The sequence below is a fragment of the Trichechus manatus genome, unplaced genomic scaffold, assembly GCF_000243295.1.
Source record: "Trichechus manatus latirostris isolate Lorelei unplaced genomic scaffold, TriManLat1.0 scaffold00131, whole genome shotgun sequence".
Taxonomy (NCBI): domain Eukaryota; kingdom Metazoa; phylum Chordata; class Mammalia; order Sirenia; family Trichechidae; genus Trichechus; species Trichechus manatus.
Window position 1 is genome coordinate 818,941 of NW_004444067.1, and position 19,989 is coordinate 838,929.

General features: G+C 40.3%; 1 protein-coding gene across 3 annotated transcripts in view; it reads left to right on the top strand.

The window, feature by feature from the left end:
• The window catches only part of CCDC62 (coiled-coil domain containing 62), a 28,702-nt gene extending 18,662 nt beyond the window's left edge, over window positions 1–10,040 (top strand). For 2 of the 3 annotated variants that reach the window (XM_023739219.1, XM_023739220.1), the window contains exons 8-11: window positions 36–151; window positions 1,966–2,691; window positions 5,008–5,167; window positions 9,793–10,040. In XM_023739219.1, coding sequence (XP_023594987.1) covers window positions 36–151; window positions 1,966–2,691; window positions 5,008–5,167; window positions 9,793–9,945 — 1,155 coding nt within the window. In that variant the 3' untranslated portion in view covers window positions 9,946–10,040. Of the gene's footprint in view, window positions 1–35; window positions 152–1,965; window positions 2,692–5,007; window positions 5,168–6,032; window positions 7,936–9,792 lie in introns of those variants that run through there. The other variant, XM_023739221.1, reaches the window with a different exon arrangement.
• Window positions 10,041–19,989: the final 9,949 nt, after the last annotated feature.

The window sequence follows — 19,989 nt, forward strand, 5'->3', positions numbered from 1 at the left end:
TTCATTTTATGTTGACTGTCAATATCTATGGGCAGATTTACGTAAAACAACAGCGTGATCTGCAGTTTCTTCACGTTAATGTGGAAAATTCTCAGGAATTAATACAGCTGTATGACTCAAAGGCGGAGGAACCAAAGGCCCTGGAATCTGGGTAAGATGCTGCTAATAACATCTTGTGTTTTATTTCATCATTCAGTCATATTTAGTAAGTACTTACCGTGGGCCAGTACCTCTTACTATTCCCTATATAGTAGGGAATGAGTATATGTCAGCTAATGAGTATCATTATAATCCTAGGTTAGAGCGAGAGCTGATCTTAGAATTTGAGGCTTTCTCCTCATGCAGTCACTTGATAAAAGTAAATTCATTAAACGTTATTTGTGTATTGGGTAGAAGGCTCTAAATTGGAGTAGAAACTACAGAGATGAATGATTCATTCATTCATTCTGCAAATGTTTATTGAGTACTTAAAGGCTTTTGGGCGTTGGGCTGGGAAGGAGGGATTATAAAGATTTATAGGACTGGTACGTACCCCTGAGAAAGTGCCAAAGGATATGTAAATAACTGCAGTTCGAGTTCACAGGATGGGGGCTGTCATTTCTAGCTGGGGGTGATCTCTGCTCTTACCTGATTTTCCTGTTTTCCTCATCAATAGAATGAGACATCGTCTCTTTCCTGTAGCAAGCAGTGTGTCAATTAAATTGGCTTCCATAAAATTAAAATATAAATATATGAAGTGTGGTTTAATTTAACAGGCATGTTACTGTCCCACAGTGACATAAACTTAGTCTGCTTTTCCAAGCAGAAGTGTTACGAGGAGGGACTAGGGAAGTTCCCCCATAATGACACGTGGCTGCAAAGGCCGGGCGGTACTGGAGGTGGCTCCTTTCCTTGGGAGGATGGTGTTCAGAGTCGTGGACGCCAGCAGTTGTCGGCAGGGGAGTGTAAGAAGTAGCGGCTGCCAACAGGCAGGTGAATGGGAAGGCTGCTGCACTGGCCACACTTTTCCTCTGAGCAGCGTGCTGGGGGCTGTCACACTGGGCTCTGCTTCCAGCTGCTGGTCCTCCAGTACACACCAGGCCAGCTCAGGGATCTCTTGCAGGCAGTTGCCCTTCACCAGTCAGCTCCCTTTCCTTTTTGTACTTCATCACCACTGGGCTGTACCTGGGCTAGATGAGTTATCCTTTAAGAGCATAAAATGTCTTCTGCCGTTTTGAAGGACAGGGTTGAGTTTTCCTAGGGATCAGAATTCTGCAGATCAGAGTACCCAAATACACTGACATGAATCTTTAAAGGGTGATTTATTAAAAACTTTATCATGTGTACGTCATGCTCTTAATTTTTATTTTCTGCACACGTGTTGTTTTTATTTTAGATCAGCTTTCAATAATAGCTACATAAGTTACCCAGTATATTTGGTAGCTGGGACAGTAATGAGTGCTGGACAGTAAACACAGCACTTTTCAGCTTGTCACTGTCCTCTGAATCAGCATCACCTTCTAATCCTGGTTTCAGTTCTTGGTCACTGTGAAAGTAATGGAATTAGGAAAGAAAATATCAGATCAACCAACCGTCAAGTATTTATGGAACACGTAATATGGATCAAAGGCTATCCTAGGTGCCAAGGGAATTGAAAAAGTGGCCTCTACCCATAAGAAACTTAAGAGTCTATTGAGAAGACAGGATATATGTGTGAGACAGTGAGCAGTAGTTATAATAGGAAACTTGCTGTACAATTAATTAGATGAGGACTTGGCTCAGTAGGAGTTAGTTAAGGATGACGAGGAGGCATAAATGTTGGCTTAGTGGCTGGAGAGGCTTCTGGAAGAAGTTCCTTACATTTCACTTCAGACAACTGAATCTTAGTGGGATTTAGCTGTACTATTGAGGTTTGGGTGAAATGTTTAGAATGGTGATAGAGTCAAATACATCTTGTAACTTCCATTTTTTGTAATGCCGTCATAGCAGAGACATGTGTTTATCAGACCTTGAAAATAGCCACTCAAAAGACGATGTTAAGAGGGAGAAAGATCAGAAGTTACTGGTTAAGGACCAAAAATTTGAGACCATGTTGGTTCAGCAAAATAGGTCAGACAAGAGCTGTTACGATGTATGCAAAGAGAAGAGACTACAGGTTAACACCTCATTTGGGGAAAAAAGTGTAACAGCTGTCTCATCTCTGTTTACGAAAGACTCAGTGGAGAAACAAAAGTCTTGGTCTCTGGGAGGAAAAATCCAGATTGAACCTGAAAACAAAAGTACACTGTGCAAGATCCATGCAAAATCAGCAAAAGATACTGAAATTGGGATTCTGAACAGGGAGAAACAGCTGTCTGAATCATCTTTAGCTGATGAAAAGCAGTGGCACAACTTCAATGTTTACTTGGGCCTGGCCAACTCTTCTGGCTCCAAACCACCCGAAAAGCTGAACGTTGAATGTCAAGATCAGAAGGACAGGCCTGAGATCTCATATTGCCAGAACAATGAGGCCTGTCTGAGTGAAAGTGACATTTGTGATGAATCTAGGTGCTGCCACCCTAGTAACCTCGTAATTGAAGCCCCAGGCCACATGTCTGATGTCCAGTGGATGAGCATTTTCAAGCCTTGTAAAGTAGGAAGAATTGTTCGCCACAAACCCACGTGCACTTGTTCAGAAAGTGTCAGTGGAGCAAAATATAACTCCTCGGCAAGGTGAGTCATGGTTCACGTTTGCACACACCCAGGGGAGGGTACATACGGTATGCAGCTATATGAAGGGCTGCAGGAGCCCCTCCTGCCTGTCGTTAACTGAAAGCAGTCTTTGAAACCAGAAACATGTTCTTAGTTAAAAGAAGCAATTTACTTCTTGCATCACAGCATAGACTCTTAAGTCTTTTTGTACAAAGAGACTTTTATTAGACTCCAGGGGAAGTTTGTGCCTAGGCGGCTTCTGAGGCAAAGGTCTGTCTTAAAAACAGAAGCATTTGTTAGATGAGTTTGGCAAATACATTTTATTAAAAAACAAATGGGTGGGTCACTGTTCAGAGTGGAATGCTGCTCTGGAACATTCCTCACCCTGGCATCCGTGTTGAATGGACAGGCTGACTCTTTCCTGCCCAGGTCACATTCCCTAGCCCCCAGATAAAGATTTCTCTGCCCTCACCCCGGGGAGCTTGGTGCGTTTACATGCCCGTCTGCGGCTGCCCTTGGGTTCAGTTCGTGTTTGTTTTCTCCTTTACATCTCCCAGACTCTCTTCTTGTTCTTTTTTTTTTAAATCACGCAAGAGAAAGAATATTTATATTTAACAAGATGGTAGAAGTTATTTTTTTTTCAGAGAAGAAAATAAGATTCGTTATTAGCATACCCTGCGTTATCCAGCTCCCCTTGTTAGAATTGCTGAGTCTTGTGGCTAAGAGGTACTCTAATAATGGCTGCTGGTTTTAAACAAAGCATCGCTGTTCATCTTCAGTTAGAGAAAGGGTGACATTTCTATACCGAGAGCCTTGTTTTAATCCTTGCATTGACTTGCACAGGACTTTATGATTGAAACTTCTTACTGGTATTTATGTTATTTGAGTTATTCTTTGGCCCTTTTAAAACCTTAAGTTATTTAAAAATCATACAGGTATTTATCCTGCCAGCTGCAAAATTAAAAAAACAGTTGGTGGTCACACTAAATGTCATTTATTCATACTTGGATTTAAAGATCTTCTGTAGATAATTGCAAGGATCAGCAGGGCACCACTACATATTTCTCATGGCTCACCCAGAACAGACATACGTTAAGGAGAGCGCTGCTGGCAGATAGCTTTAAGAGCATCGTGAATGTAAAAGTTGACATAAAAAGGAAGTTCACATTGAAATCCAGAGTTTTCTTTCAAGGCCCTTTTGCCTTCCCTGACTGGGAGTCCCTGAGGTGGCTGCCTGTTCTGCCAGTGGGGCCGCTCGCCAAGACATCGCATGACGAGTATGTGACTAAGGAGGAGAGATAATTATGTTTTCCTATTTTCCCTTAGATTATAAGAACCTGTGTACCTACTTTATTATCTGACTAGAATGTCCACGTTTGTGCCACCGTTCTGTTTGCCCAGTAGAGGTTTCCCAGGGGAGGGAGAAACCGTGGGTGGCCTGCTCTCCCTTGTTCTAGTTACGTGGAAGAACAGGTACGGTGCGACTGGTGTGCTCCAGAACAGCTTTTGTGCCTTGAGCCCCACACTTTAACAACGTGAGCTAAGTGTGTTTATTCCCTAATACCGAGTACCTAGAGAAGAATTAGGGACGGATTATCCAATAGGCGAGGTAAGCACAGTGCTTGCTTTGCTTACCAGATCATCTGTAGTGAACAATTTCACATTTTTTTCAGCATATCGGAGATTCTGCTTCTAGGTATAGGTGGCATCTGACTCTCTCCCAACTCCACAGCAGCTCTCTACAGAATCAAAACCTCTTTTCAAATTTACAATCCCTGACAGGGACGGATCACCCTTTGAGCGAGGCTTGCTTGTACTTAACTTCCTAATCTGTAGTGAACAGTTTCACCTGTTTTTCACCAGGTCTAAACCTGCGCTTTCCTTGCTTATTGGATAATCTGCCCCTGGTTAAAGAGCTACCCCAGTGCCATTCTGATTTTGTAAAAGGACTCTTTAAAACCATTAACAGTAATCAGTCCCACAAACCAAAAACCTAAAATGTTCACGGATGAGGTTAACCCTATACAATGTTAATTCTTTTCTGCCCTTCTGGGTAATCCTGTCCCTTGAAACTTTATTTCATTGTTGTTTTTTTGGTAGGGAGGGAAAGAGGAAATTCCCTATATTCTGTAGTTACACTTCACTAGGATTTTTGTTTTATTCTTACTTGCAAAGAGATGTGCTAACTTGTAATGTTCTCAAATTTAACGCAAAAACTTTTTGGTTTTTTTTTGCTTTTTTTTTGGTCCTGTTGAGATGCATTTAAGTCTAAGAACATTGTGACTTTGTTTGAGCTGCTTTAAGATGTCTGGTGTTGTTTGGCTTTGTTGTTGATAGTGAGCCAGTTGTCAGCATCCATCATCCTGCATGTCTGGGTTCTTCCAGTTCTACCCTAAGAGGGGAGGAGAAGATCATAGAGACAGACTCCTCTGCGGATAGAAAGAGCTCTTCCAAGACTTTGTTAATCGACCAGGATGCAGCCTTGCCCAGTGAGAAGGTCTGTATTTAGCTTAGAAATGCCTGGCTTCCTCAAGCACAGCCTCTGTCCAAGGTCCTTTTAATTCTTTTGTTGCACCCTTGTTAGCCTGTTCAATTTTGGCCAGTCCTTAGTTTTTAAATTATAGGGCTTTAAGGTTCCTTTTATGCAGTCGTCTTCTTTTTTTTTTTCTTTCTTTCAAGAATAATTGTATTGCCTTTATGGCAACTTGGTACACTCTCATTGTAATAAAAAAAAAAAAATTAACCTATACAGAAATGTACATCAAGAAAATATCACCCAGCAAACTGTGCCCAGCCACCCCTTCCTTCAAACACACACAGTCTGTCTCCAGGCAGCCACCGTTGACATGTTGGCGAGCCTACTTACAGACATCTCTCTCTACAAAGATAGACATGTCGATGAATGTGTAATATGTGATATATATGGGAACATATTACATAAGAAGCCTTGTAACATTCGTGATTTACCAAGATGGCAAATTCAAATCTCATTCCTACAATGAGAAAGCCAGTGCAAGGTTCTGGAATACATTAGAGAATAAGAAGTAGGCTTTTCTAACTGCTGCCGTAGTACAGTGTCTGTGTTGGGCTTCCAGCATTTTTACAGTTCAAAACACTGAGGTACAGAGCAGCTAGGTGACTGGCCCAAAGTCATAGAGTGAAGTAACAGAGGCAGAGTTTGAACCCAAGTCCGCTGGCTCACAATCTGCGTGCATAACCACGAGGCAACACTGCCTCTTGAGGATAAGTTTCCAGCATTTTTATGGTGAAAAGATTCCAGAACTAAGCAGGGTAGAGCATGTTTTCCTCAGTTAAAGGCTTTTTGCATAAAAATCTTTTCTTCTCCTTTTTTCACAAGGTAGATCAACAGGGGCTTACCATCTGATATTAAATGAGGAACAGGAGTAATACGCTTCAGTTCAGCAAATTTAATTTTTACGAAGTTTCATTTCTGCAGTATGTTTTTTCCATCAAGAGCCTGAAGGAAGGCGGAGTCATCGGGACAGCGGTTCTCAGGGCGTGTTGTCTCTACCAGCAGCGTCAGCATCCCCCAGGAACTTGTTGGAAATGCACCTTCTCAGGCCCACCCATGGCCTCCTGGGTTAGACACCCGGGTGGGGCCCAGCTGTTGTGCTTTCCCAAGCCTTCCAGGTGATTCTGAAGCTCGCCTAGTTTGAGGACCTCAGATTTAGGGAAAGACAGACTGGCCTCAACTAACAGCATCCCATCTTGTGGTTTTCAGCCTTGTGGCCGAGGCTTCACAGCTGTACTGTTTTTATAATACTAGCTGCCTAGAGGGCAGGCCCCTGGTCAGGGTTTCTTCGCTGGATTATTTTATTTCACCATACTCAGAGTGGCTTCCTTTATGTTTTCTTTAAACGTTAGCTTTAGGCAAGGCTTCCCTCAGGCCCTCCAGTTGATTGATCGATTGTTTTTAAATAAATATTTTTAAACATACAAAAAATGAAGAATATAACAACACCTGTGCACCTACAGTCAAATTGAACAAATGTTTACATTTTGCTACGTTTGCTCTGTTTTTATTTTTAAAGAAATGAAATGTTACAGCTAAAGTCTTCCATGCTTATGAACGCCTACCAGATATACAGAGGGACAGACAGACAGGGAGGCCGTGGTGCTTCACTGGTAGAATTCTCACCTCCTTCCCACGTGGAAGACCCGGGTTGATTCCTGGCCAGTGTACCTCAAGCACAGCCACCACCCGTCTGTCACTGCTGGCCTGCACGTTGCTGCGATGCTGAACAGATTTCAGCAGAACTTCCAGACTAGGATGGACTAGGAATAAAGGCCTGGAAATCTACTTCAGAAAAGTCAGCCAGTGAGAACCCTGTGGATCACAGCGGTCCAATCCCACTGTGCATAGGTTGGCCGTGACGGGGGCCCGACTCAACCGCACCTAACAACAACATACACACACATGCTATAATGTTGTTTTATGAATTTTTAAAATATGTAAATGGTATAATACTGTGTGTATCCTTTTGCAATATGATTTTTCCAACTTTATCAACATTTTGTGACATTTATCCATGCTGACACACGTAGACCTAGTTTGTTCACTTTAATTGCTGGCTGATTAGTTGTTTTTTCCCCGTGTTTTGATGGTTTAGATTGAGTGGATACAGCACTGTTTGTCCGAGCCCCCACCACAGGCAGTGAGGGTATGTCTGCTGCTCTTCCTGTTAGAGACGGTGCTGCAGAGAACGTCCATGTTCTTACATAACAAGGATTTCCCTGAGGACGTTACCTTCAGCCAGTGTCTTCATCATAAACAGTGTCTTCACTGCAGCTCATTCACAAATAAAACAAATTCGAGTAAACTTACTCACTTTTGATGTTATTTTGGGAAGATCATGGCGTTTGAAATCAGACTTATTTGGGTTCAAATGCCTTTTCTGCTTGCTCTTAGCTCTGTGACCTTCATAAAATTAGTTAATTTCATTGCGTCTCAGTTTCTTCATCTGCAAATATGCCATGACGTCACAGTTGCTTGGTCTAAGTGAGGTAACGTAGGTAATGTAGGGTCTGCCCCACGATAGGTGTTTGATAAGCATTATTTCTCTTTGTTAGCATTGCACAGAGATGAAACTGGCACAGTGATAAAAAGAGGTATAGGCCAGCCATACCTAGAGAACGTTATCTCATAGGATTGAATAATCAGCTAAAACTGCTCTGTCAATTGAAAACAAAGCTATAAATATATGGCATACTAGCACGTGGAAAGATACTCAACATCATTAGTCATTTAAAAACCAAGCATCCAACCCATTGCCATTGAGTCAATTCCGATTCATGGCGACTCCATGTGTTACAAAGTGGAACTGCTCCATAGGGTTTTCTTGGCTGTAATCTTTACAGAAGCAGATCGCCAGGCCTTTCTTCTGTGATACTGCTGGGTGTGTTTGAACCTACAACCTTTGGGTTAGTAGTCAAGTACAGACCATTTGCACCACCCAGGGACCTTCGTTACTCATCCGGGGAATGCAAATTAAGACCACAGTGAAATACTACTTCATACCTATTAAAATGTCTAAAATTTAAAAAGTCAGAATACCAAGTGTTGATGAGTATCTGGAGCAACTGGAACTTTCACCCACTGATGGTGGGAAAAGGAGCCTTGGTGGTGCAGTGGTTAAGCACTCAGCCGCTAACCAAAAGGGTGGTGGGAAGGTAAAATGGTGCAGCCACTTGGAAAACTCTTTGGTAGCTTTTTAAAAAGTTAAATACTGTATATACCTATCATTCCACCCCTAGGTATTTACCCAAGAGAAATGAAGTCATATGTCCACACAAAGACCTATACGTGCTTGTTCATAGCAACTGTGTTCATTAAAAATCTATAAACAACTCAGTTGTGCCTTAACAGGAGAGTGGATAAACAGTGGTATATTCGTACAGTGGAATACATCTCATCAATAAAAAAGGAACTATTTATACACAGAACAGCATGGATGAATCTCAGAATAATTACACAGAGTGAAAGAAGCCAGACAGAGAGACCTACATACTTTATGGAGTCCTTTTATGTGAAGTTCCAGAAAATGCAAACTAATCTCTAGTGACAGAAAGCAGATTCGTGGTTGTCTGGCAATGAAAGGAGGGGCGGGAAGGAACAGGAGGGAACTTCTGGGGGTGATGGATATGTTCACTCTGGATTGTGGTGGTGGTGTCAAGGGTGTGTATGTATGTCAGAACCCATCAATTGTACAGTGCATTGTACGTCAATTATACCTCAGTAAAGCAGCAAATTTTTTTAAAGGTCCATACTTTGCATTTACAGAAAAGTCTCTTTTCTGTAAATCTGAGGGAAAATATTAGCTATTACCTTTTTTAGCTCTTGGTGATCCTTTTTCAGTGTTGGCACCTGGTTTTCTGAGGCAATGCTTGACATCACATGCCTGTGTTGTTCTCAATCACAGATGTTTTCATTCATTCCGCAGGTACGTATCGGATACCTTGTAGGTGACAGGTCAGTCGTGATCATTGTTTATGGAGCATCAGAAAGTTAAGACAAATTTAAGCCGTTTTGAGAACAGTTAGCAGTGACTCATTCTCATGCTAAAAATTCGGATCCCAGAATTAAAAAAAAACAACAAACTAAAGCACACCTCTACATTTTTTTTGTAAATTTTATTGCGGTAAAAATATCATAACACAATTTACGCCATCTCAACAATTTCTACATGTACATTTCAGTGATATTGATTACATTCTCCAGGTTGCGTAATCTCGTATTTTATACAGCTTACGAGTCTTCAGTGTTAAGCAGAAAAGTTTACTTTTGCAAGTATTTTGACATGCTAATTATGGCCTTGAAACGCTGATTTAGGACAACTAATCAATACCTAGGATTTTTTTAAATTACATGAAAGTTATTTAATTGCCTGTAAGTGCTAAGTTCCATTTAAGTCAAATTATTTAGCTGAGTAAGTGCGAAGAAATAAAAGTAACTTGGTTATCATAGTATTTGATGTGCTGCTTTGCCTTGTAAACCTGAAGGCAAAGAAATGCTACCAGGTAGTGTTGTCTGTAACACTGTGTGTGTAAACGTTTTTAAAAGCTTCTGACTTCATGAATACTTACATTGTGTTCTTTTCCCAGGACGATTTTTCTCCCACAAGTAAGCTGCAGCGTTTGCTGGCAGAATCCCGTCAGATGGTGTCTGATCTGGAGCTGAGCACTCTGCTCCCCCTCAGCTCTGAGAACCTCAACAGTGGTGACCAAAATGTATGTGCTTATGGTTCTTTGGACTAAGTTTGTCAAATCCGAATACCCCACTGAGTGTCGTTAGGTGCTGTCGAGTCAGTTCTGACTCAGTGTACAACAGAAGGAAACACTGCCCGGTCCTGTGCCATCCTCACAATTGTGCTTGAACTCACTGTTGCAGTCACTGTGTCAGTCCATCTCGTTGACCGTCTTCCTCTTTTTTGCTGACCCTCTGCTAGTACTGAGTACTAGTGTGGAAATAGCAGTGGCCGGGCAACTCGTTCTTTGTGGACATAAGAGGTGGGTGTCACGCCTATTTTAAGGAGGAAGACAAAGTCATACTCAAATGTTACTTCACACCAATTTCTTTCTAGTTACTTTACCTGGGGCATGTGACTATAAATTCTTGGGGAATTTTAAAAAACATTTTATAGGCAAATATATTTATATAGAAATAGATTTATTATACAAAAGTAAAAAGAATACTACAGTCACCTGCCATCTATAACTGTCAACTTTCTGCCATTTTTGTTTTATCCCTCCCACCATGCATTTTTTCCTGAAGCATTTAAAGCTAATTCCAGACAGTAAATCTTTTCACTCAAAAATACTTCAGTATGTATCTCTAACAGATAAGGACTTCGTGTGTGTGTGTGTGTGTGTGTGTGTGTGTGGTGAAAATATACACAACAAAACGTATACCATTTCAACAATTTCTACATGTACAATTCAGTGACATTACATTCTCCAAGTTGTGTAACCATTCTCAAGTTGTGTAATGGTGATCTGCTCCCGTAAAAATTGCACCCTAGAAAGCCCTATGGGGCAGTTCCGCTGTGTCACATGGGGTTGCTGTGGGTCAAGAACGGACTCCACAGCACCGTACAACAGCAACAGTGAAATAACGGATTTAAACAGTACTCATCAAGGAATGCTGAAATCGTTAGGGGAACTTACCTTATAAAAAGGTCAGGTTGACACTCCCCTGAACTCACCGATCAAGGTTAACATCTGCAAGTGGGACAGCCAGACACTGTGACCTTCCTGATGTGACACACTAGGAAGCAGTCAGCATCACCAGTGAAGTAGGCGTGCCAGAAACCCCAGACTGATCCTGAGCCTCAGTGAGTCCCCAGCTCCGAGCACCAGCTGATGGGAATCATGGGCGATAGAGGAATGTGTTAGTGACACAGGGCAGAGTCAGCAAAGTCCATAACGTGGGAAATTCTATGGGACAAATGACCCAGGGTGCCTTCCACAAAGAAATGGAATTTAAAAAAAAAAGAAGGGGAACTATTGATTAAAAGAGACTTTAAGAAACATATCCAAATGCATAGTATGGACCTTGGTTGGATCCTGATTTGAACAAACTGAAAAAAGACGTTTTGAGATAATTGAGGAAAACAACATGGATCAGTCATTCAGTGACATTAAGGAGTTACTGTTAATTTTGTTGGATATGATAATGGCTGTTTTCAAAAAGTCCTTATCAAAAGGGGAGTTTATGCTTAGGGGACTTTGAGTTTATGTTAATGGTGATGGAATGATTTGGAAAAGGATAGAGTCTTTTCTCCCAGGGATCTGCTGGTGGGTTCAAGCCACCAACCTTTTGGTTAGCAGCCAAACACTTAACCTTTGCACCACCAGGGATCCTTATTATGTCATTTAACAAAAAAAAAAAAAAACCTGTTGTCATTGAGTTGATTCCAACTCATAGCCATTTCCTTAGGAATTGCAGATTGTGATTTTCTAATTCAGGCAGTGTTTCACCTGTTAATTTTAACAGCTTTTTCTGAGCACAGTAACATTTTAATAGCAATGATATTAACTTGCTTTATAGATTTTGTAACATCAACATAAATAGTGAAAACAACAATGGACTTGGAATCAGGATACTTGGGTGCCAGTTTCCTAATCTGTAAAATGAGAGCTTGGATTTGGTACTTTGAGTTTATGAGTCCAGGTCCATTACTTGGGGATGCTCAGTGCATAAAGATATTTGAAAGCCATTGAGTTAAATTTTCCTGTAGCCCTAACTAAAAGCCAAAATAAACACAAAGGTCTGTAAGAACACTGAAATTCTTTTCTTTTAAAAGCATCTTTATTGAAGTATAATTTATATACAATAAAATTAAAACATTTTAGGTGCCTGATTCAATAAGTTCAGACAAAGTAAACACCTGTGTAACCAAGATCGAGATGTGGAGCATTTCCAGCGCCCCAGAAGTTCCCCTCGTGCTATTTGAAGTGCATCCCTCCTTACCCTCACTGCAGGCAACCACTGATCTGATTTTTATCACTGGAGACTAATTTTGTCTGTTCTAGAACTTAAAATAAATGCAATCATCCAGTTTACTCTTTATGTAGCTTCTTTCAATGTAATTATTTTGAGGTTCATTTATATTATGTTTCTCAGCAGTTCATTTTTTTTATTGTTGAGTAGTATTCCATTGTATGAATATTCCACAGTTTGTTTATTCATCCCTTAATGGGACATTTGAGTTGTTTCCAATTCTTGGCTATTGTGAATAAAGCTGCTGTGAACATTTTTATACAAGTCTTTTTAAGGACATATTTCTTTTCATTTCTTTTAGGTAAATACCTAGAAGTGGAATTGCTGGTTATAGGGTAGGCGTATGTTTAACTCTTTAAGGTACTTCCAAATTGTTTTCCAAAGTAGTTGTACCATTTTAATTCCCACCAGGAGTGTATGAGAGTTCCAGGTGCTCCATATCCTGACTAACACTTGGTTTTGTCAGTATTTAGTTTTAGCCACTCTAATGAATGAAGTGGTATTTCATAATTTCATTTGCATTTCCCCAGTGATTGATGATGTTGTGCATCGTTTCATGTGCTTATTAGCTATTTGTATATCTTGTTTTGTGAAATGTCTGTTCAAGTCCTTTGCCTCTCCCCCACCCCCCAAGACTTTCAAAAGTTTATATGTATATATATCCTTTGACATACTGATGCTCCTTTTAGGAAACTACCCTAATGAAACACATGTGTACAAAGCTATGTGAACAAAGATGTTCAGTGAAACAGCGTGGTGAAAACCAACCAGTTTCTGCCATACAGTCCTTTTCAACCCCAGGATGCTACTGGCAAAAGGGTATCCCTACTCAATCACTTTTTTCAATTGTGATAAAATAAATATAACAAAAAAAAATGCCTTTTAATCATTCTTAAGTGTACAATTCATTGACATTAATTATATTCACCATGTTTTGCTACCATCACCACTGTTTCCGAAAGTTTTCCATCACCCCAAACCGAAACTCAGTACCTCTTCAGCAGTGACCCCGCACTCTGCCCTCCCCCCAGCCCCTGGTCATCACTGATAAACTTTCATCTCGGTGCATTTGCTTTGGGCCATTTTTAAATTGAATTCTTTGCTTTATTATTATTGAGTTGTAAGAGGTCTTCATATGGTCTGGATACAAGTCCTTTGTGAATGCTTTCTCCCAGTATGTGGCTTCCCTTTTTATTTTGTTTACAGTGTCTTTGAAAAGCAGAAATTTTTTATTTTGTTGAAGTCCAGTATATCAGTTGTTTTTTTTTTCTTTTTGTTAATGGTCGTTTTTGTATCCTGAGAAATCTTTACCAACCCCAAGATTGTAAATATATATGTTTTCCTTCTAGAAGTTTTATGGTTAGGTTTTGGCATATGATTTCATTTTGAATTAATTTTTGTGTATGGTGTGAAGTAGGGATCAAGGTTATTTTTTTTTCCTTTACAGATATACAATTGTGCCAGCCCCATTTGTTGAAAAGACTGTCCTTTCACCATTGAATTATTCTTGGCACCTTTGTTGAAAATCCATTGAGCATGTATGCAAGGGTCTGTTTCTGGGCTCTGGTCAGTTCCATTGACCTGTGTGTCTGTCCTTTACAGCAATACCATGCTGTATTGATTACTGCAGCTCTGTTGAAAGTCTTGAGATCAGGTAGTATAACTCCTCTTTGTTCTTCATTTTCAAAATTGTTTTAACTATTCTAGGTCCTTTGCAGGTCCTTATGACATGCAGGGTTGCTATGAGTCTGAATTGACTCCATGGCAATGGATGTGGTTTGGCTTTGGTATCCCTTATAGGGAGCCCTGGTGGCGCAGTGGTTAAGAGCTCAGCTGCTGACCAGAAGGTTGGCAGTTCAAATCCACCAGCCATTCCTTGGAAACCCTATGGAGCAGTTCTGCTCTGTCCTGTGGGGTCACTATGAGTCAGAATCGACTCAACAGCAGCGGGTTTGGTTTTTGGTTTTATCACTTATAATATCAGCTTGTGAGTTTTTACGAAAATATCCTCTGGTATTATGACTGATCTCCTTGAGCCTGTAGATCAGTATTGGGAGAATGGACATCCATGAACAGAGTATATCTCCATTTAGTTAGATCTTTGATTTCTTGTAGCTGTATTTTACAGTTTTATTATAGAGGTCTTACACATCTTTTATTAAGTTTATTCCCAATATTTTGTTTATTGATGCCACCATACATGCTGTTTTAGATTTCATTTTTCAGTTATTTATGGATGATATAGAGGACTACCGTTGGTTTTTGTAAGTGGCACCTTTGCTAAATTAAATTCACCTATTCTAGTAGATGTTCCATAGATTCCTTAGGATTGTCTACATAGACGATCATGTCATCTGTGAATAGCAACAGTGTTGTTTCCTTTTCCAATCTTTATGCCTTTTATTTATATCTTTTTGTTTTAATTGCTCTGACTAAGACCTCCTGAATGATGTAGAATAGAAATAGTGAGAGCGGACATCCTTGCTTGTTCTGTAGGTATTGGTGGCACTGTTTGCTTCACTGTTCTTCATACTGGTATTTTGGTGGATTCAGAGTTCCAGAGAGCAGTTTTCAGATAGCACAGGTGACCCAAAACTAGAGCACTCACCATTCTACAACATGCTCACTGCCACGTGCTCAAGCACGTAGTTGCAAAGGTTACCTTAATAATAGGCTCCCAAAATTGTGGGTTTTTTTATTTTATTTTTTTAAAGTATGCCATGTGTGCCATATAGAAGCTCTCCAAAGCTGAAACCATAATGGATGGGTGATGTTGTCTTTGAAGACTTCCTCTTGACAGACTGTCTCTGAGGCATTAAGGAAATGATTTGTTTACCTGAGGGCAGAGGAACCTGTTTAATGACAGAACTCTTTTGTTGCTTTGCTGTCCCTGTAAATTTATTTCAGGGAGGCTGCTACTTCCCCTACCTCTGGGAAAAAAACTCAAGCAGACAGTCATAACTTTTCTGTCATTCCCGGGCAGAGATTTTTTTAATATATTTTTTAATTGAAATACAATTTACATACCATAAAATTTACCCTTTTAAATTGTACAATTCAGTGGCTTTTAGCATATTACCAAAATTGTGTAACCACTACCCTTATCTAATTCCAGAACATTTTCATCACCCCAAAAAGAAACCCCGTACTCATCAGCAGTCACCCCTCATTTCTTTATTCCCTGACCCCAGTAATCACTTATCTACTTTCTGTCTCTGGATTTGTCAGACAGAGATTTTAATAGATTGTTGAATAGAATTCAAGGGATCCATGAACTTTGATGGGGAAAAAAAATCACATGTAAGTTTATTTTCATTAACCTCTAATTGAAATTTAGCACTTCCTTCCATTATGAGTGTTAGAAACAAACCCTAGTAGTCTGTAATGTCTGTGGTTTGTTACCGGCAGAAATCACAGATGGCTTCATATCACGTTGCAGTTATTACAGATATCTTGAAATATCATTTATACTAATCACTACCTCAGAATTACAAGATCTTAGAAGTGCTGCTAGATCTTATTATTTAATGCGTTAATAAAGAAGAGCATATGTTATTATATCACAACTTTGTGTGATATTTTGATAACCGCTGTTAGTTCTGCTAACGTAGACAAATGGGTTTCTGAAAGTGACCATGCTATGCAAAATCACGCAGCAGAAACCACAGGGCTTATGGGAAAATGGGGTTAGGACCATAACAAAAAACTGCATCCGGGCCACATTAAAAAAAGATAGGAACGTAATAAAAATGGAAGGACAGTTTACACATGTTACATGGTTAAGAAACACATAAATACAATAGTAAATACGGCATTTCACCTTGGAAAAGACCAGAAGTTTGCCTGTGGGTTGTAGCCCGCGAGTTATTGGGATGTGAGGAGGGTTGTCTGAAATCAGATGGAAAGTTTTAAACCCAAGTGTGGATGGGTATGGCCCAACAGATGGCAGAGCCGAGGTAGCTAGTAGCTGTTCGAGGGGGCAGGGGGCTGTGTATCCCTCCCGGGGGCTCGTTTCAGCTGGGCACAGTTCACCTAGTGTTTCTCATGGATGAAATCACACATAAGCAAACACAGAATTCACGTTATGCTCGGATTGTTCCCTAATATATCAATCGTATTGGAACAAATCTGTGTTTTCAAAATAAATGTTATAGCAGGACTGACCGTGTTTCAGTATAAAGGATCTGATGGACTTGGTACCCTCATGGCTTCCAACTCTTCTCTTAACATCTTTAGGGTTGACGTAAAATTCCTATCACAGCTGTAAGCAATAGCTCCCTCATTCTGTCCTCATAGCTTGTCTGTGTATGAGTGTGTGCGTATTTGTTACCATCAACATACCCGTCACACTGTACATGATGATCGATGACACACATGTCCCTGCTCCACGGCAAGCGTACCTATCATAGTACACGATGGTTGATGACACACATGTCCCCACGCCATAGTAAGCACTTTGAGGACGCGACACAGAGCATGCTCAGTCAGTACCTTGAATTGAACTGATAGGAAGAGTGCATAAAAAGGCACAGCAGTGACCTGGGTACACACTGAAAACATGCTAAAGCTATTTGAGGCTGGTGGAAACGTGGTTAAGAGAGTTTTTGAGCTAGAAAGACCCCTAAGAGATCTCTAATTTCAACCTTTCATATAGCAGGTGATGAAAACGAAATAAATCTCTTGCTCAGCATCCCACAGCTAGAATGAGATAATCATTTTGTTGGAAGAAATACTGGCTCCATATGTAATGTATTTCCCAATGGATTGATTACAGATCCTAGACATGTTGGGAAAACAGAATTTAATTACCAGAAATCTACTTGGCAACAAGCTTTGCAAAAACCTCCCTATTCCTTTGAACTGGGTACAGCTAGATATAGAAGCAGCCAACAGTTTCGTAGAACATTCTTAGTGTCTGCAATAGTGGCGCAGGGTGAAGTTCGGAGCAGCCTGTCTGTTCCACAGGGTTTTGCCATCTGTTTCTACAGACGAGGGTCCTAATTCAGAGCCTTTCTGGGGAACAGGCTCCTGCATGGCTGGGGAGGGGAGAGAGGGGCAGAATGAGTCAGTCCTTCTGGCAGGGAAGCCGGCACCCTGTGACCAGAGGGTCTCTTTGGGGACTCTTCTCCACATACGTCTGCACACGTATAAAACGGCACATGCGAGTATTTCATTGCAGCATTGCTTGTAACATCAAAAGACAGGAAACAACCATTAAATGTCCAGCCTAGGGGAACTGAGTAAGTATGCTGTGGTACGTCCACACAATGGAATATTACTTAGCCAGGAAACAGAACGAGGAAGAGCTTGGGCATGGAAATATTTCTGGGATCTGTTAAGTGAAAAAAATCACAAGGTGCTGAAATGTCCATATGGTATCCTACTATATACGTAAGAAAGAACAAGGGAATAAGAATACCTATGTTTGTACAAGGACACAATGGGAGGATAACAAAATGGTGACCTGTGTGGGCAAGCAGGGCTTCTAATCATACCTTTTTATATTTCAGTTTTTGAACCGTGTAAATGTATTAACTATTTTTTTGAAAATCCCAATAATTTAAAAATAGACAAGAAAAAAGGGAAGAAAGAATAATGCACCACAGCTGACCATACCACCTTCCCCGTGGCGGGCTCCCTTCCGGCTGGGGCGTGGGGTTGGGGAGAGGATGCAAGCCCATGGGACTGGATGTTCTGATGATAGATGTTTGCGTTATATACAGAGGCTCTCGACCCTTTCTGTGGCATACACGGGTTTGCAGGACGGTAAAAGCCTATGGATCCCTTTTCAGAATAAAGTTTTTAAACGAGTAAAGTAAAATAAATACGTAGGATTGTCAGATACATGGGGAGGGCATTTGAGCAGAGAGGAGACAATGCAGGAAACAACCCAGCAGTCTGAGTACTCCGCTGTACATTTGAGGAAGTGCAAATAACCGAACAACCGTAGCCTGGCCGAGGTGTAGGATGCAAGGGGAGGGAGGAAGAGGCAGAGGAGGTGGGCTTCACCTCCACAATGAAGTCCATCACCTGAATGTACCTGTATCCAGGTACCCTCCTCCTCCTCCTCCTCTTTCCTTTTTCTTTCTCCCTTCCTTTTTTTAAAAGAAAAAAATTTTTTTAATATCTCCCAAAATGCCTAACAAGTGAACTAAGCACTAGGTAATCACAGCACTTACCGTTTGTTGATTCGTATCAATGACCGTTTTCTTCACTACGGGTTTTCCCCAGAGTCTGTGTTAAGGCTGACAAAGGGTCAGTGACATTTGGGCATTAGCTGATAGCCAGAGTTTAGCTATTATGCACATGGTCAAGCAAACAGAGCAGTCCTATTAACAGATTTAAAGAGGACCCCCTACAAACAGGAAATCAATAAATCTTTGTTGGATGGATGGATGGAACTTGGTAGTTGTATGGAGTTACTTCATTATATCTCATTAATTCCCTAAGCTCTTTGAAAGGCATTTCTGCTATATTGATGTCGAGTCTTCTTAAGTGTTTCCTAGTTCCTCTATACCAGGTTCTAATTTAGGGATTGTTTTGTAGAACTTACAAGTCTCAGAAGAGTCAGCTGAAAAAAATATCTTAGTTGGTAATTGAAGAAAACAAAAGTCAACTTCAGTATTCATTGTGGTCATGGGTAAGTCACCTTTGTTTATCTCACCTTATATCTCAATTGGTATTTAATAAGTAACTTGTGAACATTGATAATGTAGGTCAAGGCCATGCTCTTGTTTGAGCTGTAGTTTTCTCTTTTGCTTGCCCTATTTATACATACCTTCTAAATTTAATCTGAGTAAAATGTCAGTTACTTGTAAGAGAAATGCAGACCCCAGAGTTCGCATTCTCGAGACATAGAATTTTCAGTCTAAGGAAGGGAATACATGGATGTAGCTTTAAAAATCAGAATCACAATTAGGGTTGCAGCATCTCGCCTGAATGTCTGTCTGGAAAGAAGTCTTGGCGTGTGTTTTCAAGTTTCATAAAAGAGTGTATTGACCCAGTAAGCACTTTCTGGATTTGTGATTTCTTCTATCAAACCTTCATTGCATAGGCAGTTTCTGCAGAATCCAGTTTGATGAATTAAAAGGTATATAGTCATTTCAGATGTTTTTAATGCAAATATAAGAGTATTTAAAAACCTCTGTGAAAGCAGTAAGCCTAAGTAGCCCCCCAACCTCCTTCTCTCCTCCTCTCTCTCTGCTGAGAAATTTTCGTATTTATAATAATTTACATAACCTTATGTTGGTGAGAATCAGCATACATAGTTAATATTTTAGACACTGGCAGCCTATAGCACACAGCCAGTGTTTATTGATTTTGATCTTATTACCTCTGAGTGTCCTTCCTCCAGAAGCCGATTTCTCATCTACAGGGAGGAACGAAGCAGACATCAATTCCGGATATTTAACCTTGAAAACAAGATTTTCATCTTTCGTCAGCAGCATTTAATGCCAAAGGGGAGCAGAAGCTCAAAGATACTGTTTTTAAACATCCATTTTTTTTTTTTTGTTTTCAAGTTAACCATTTTCATGTGTAAGAAATATACTTGCAAATTAGACCATACTGTATGTTGTATATATACAAACCAGGAATTATGCAAAGAAAAAAAAAAAAGACCCTTCTGTAAAGATGAACTACTGTTAAATACTAGAGGAAAATCAACTAGAGAACCCTATATTTGGTAATTAATGATATGAGATGCTATTTTAACTCTCTGAATTTTTTAAACTTGTGCGTACATTTGAATTATAACCAGTAGCTGCCTATCAGAGTTAGCAACACATATGAGAAGTAGT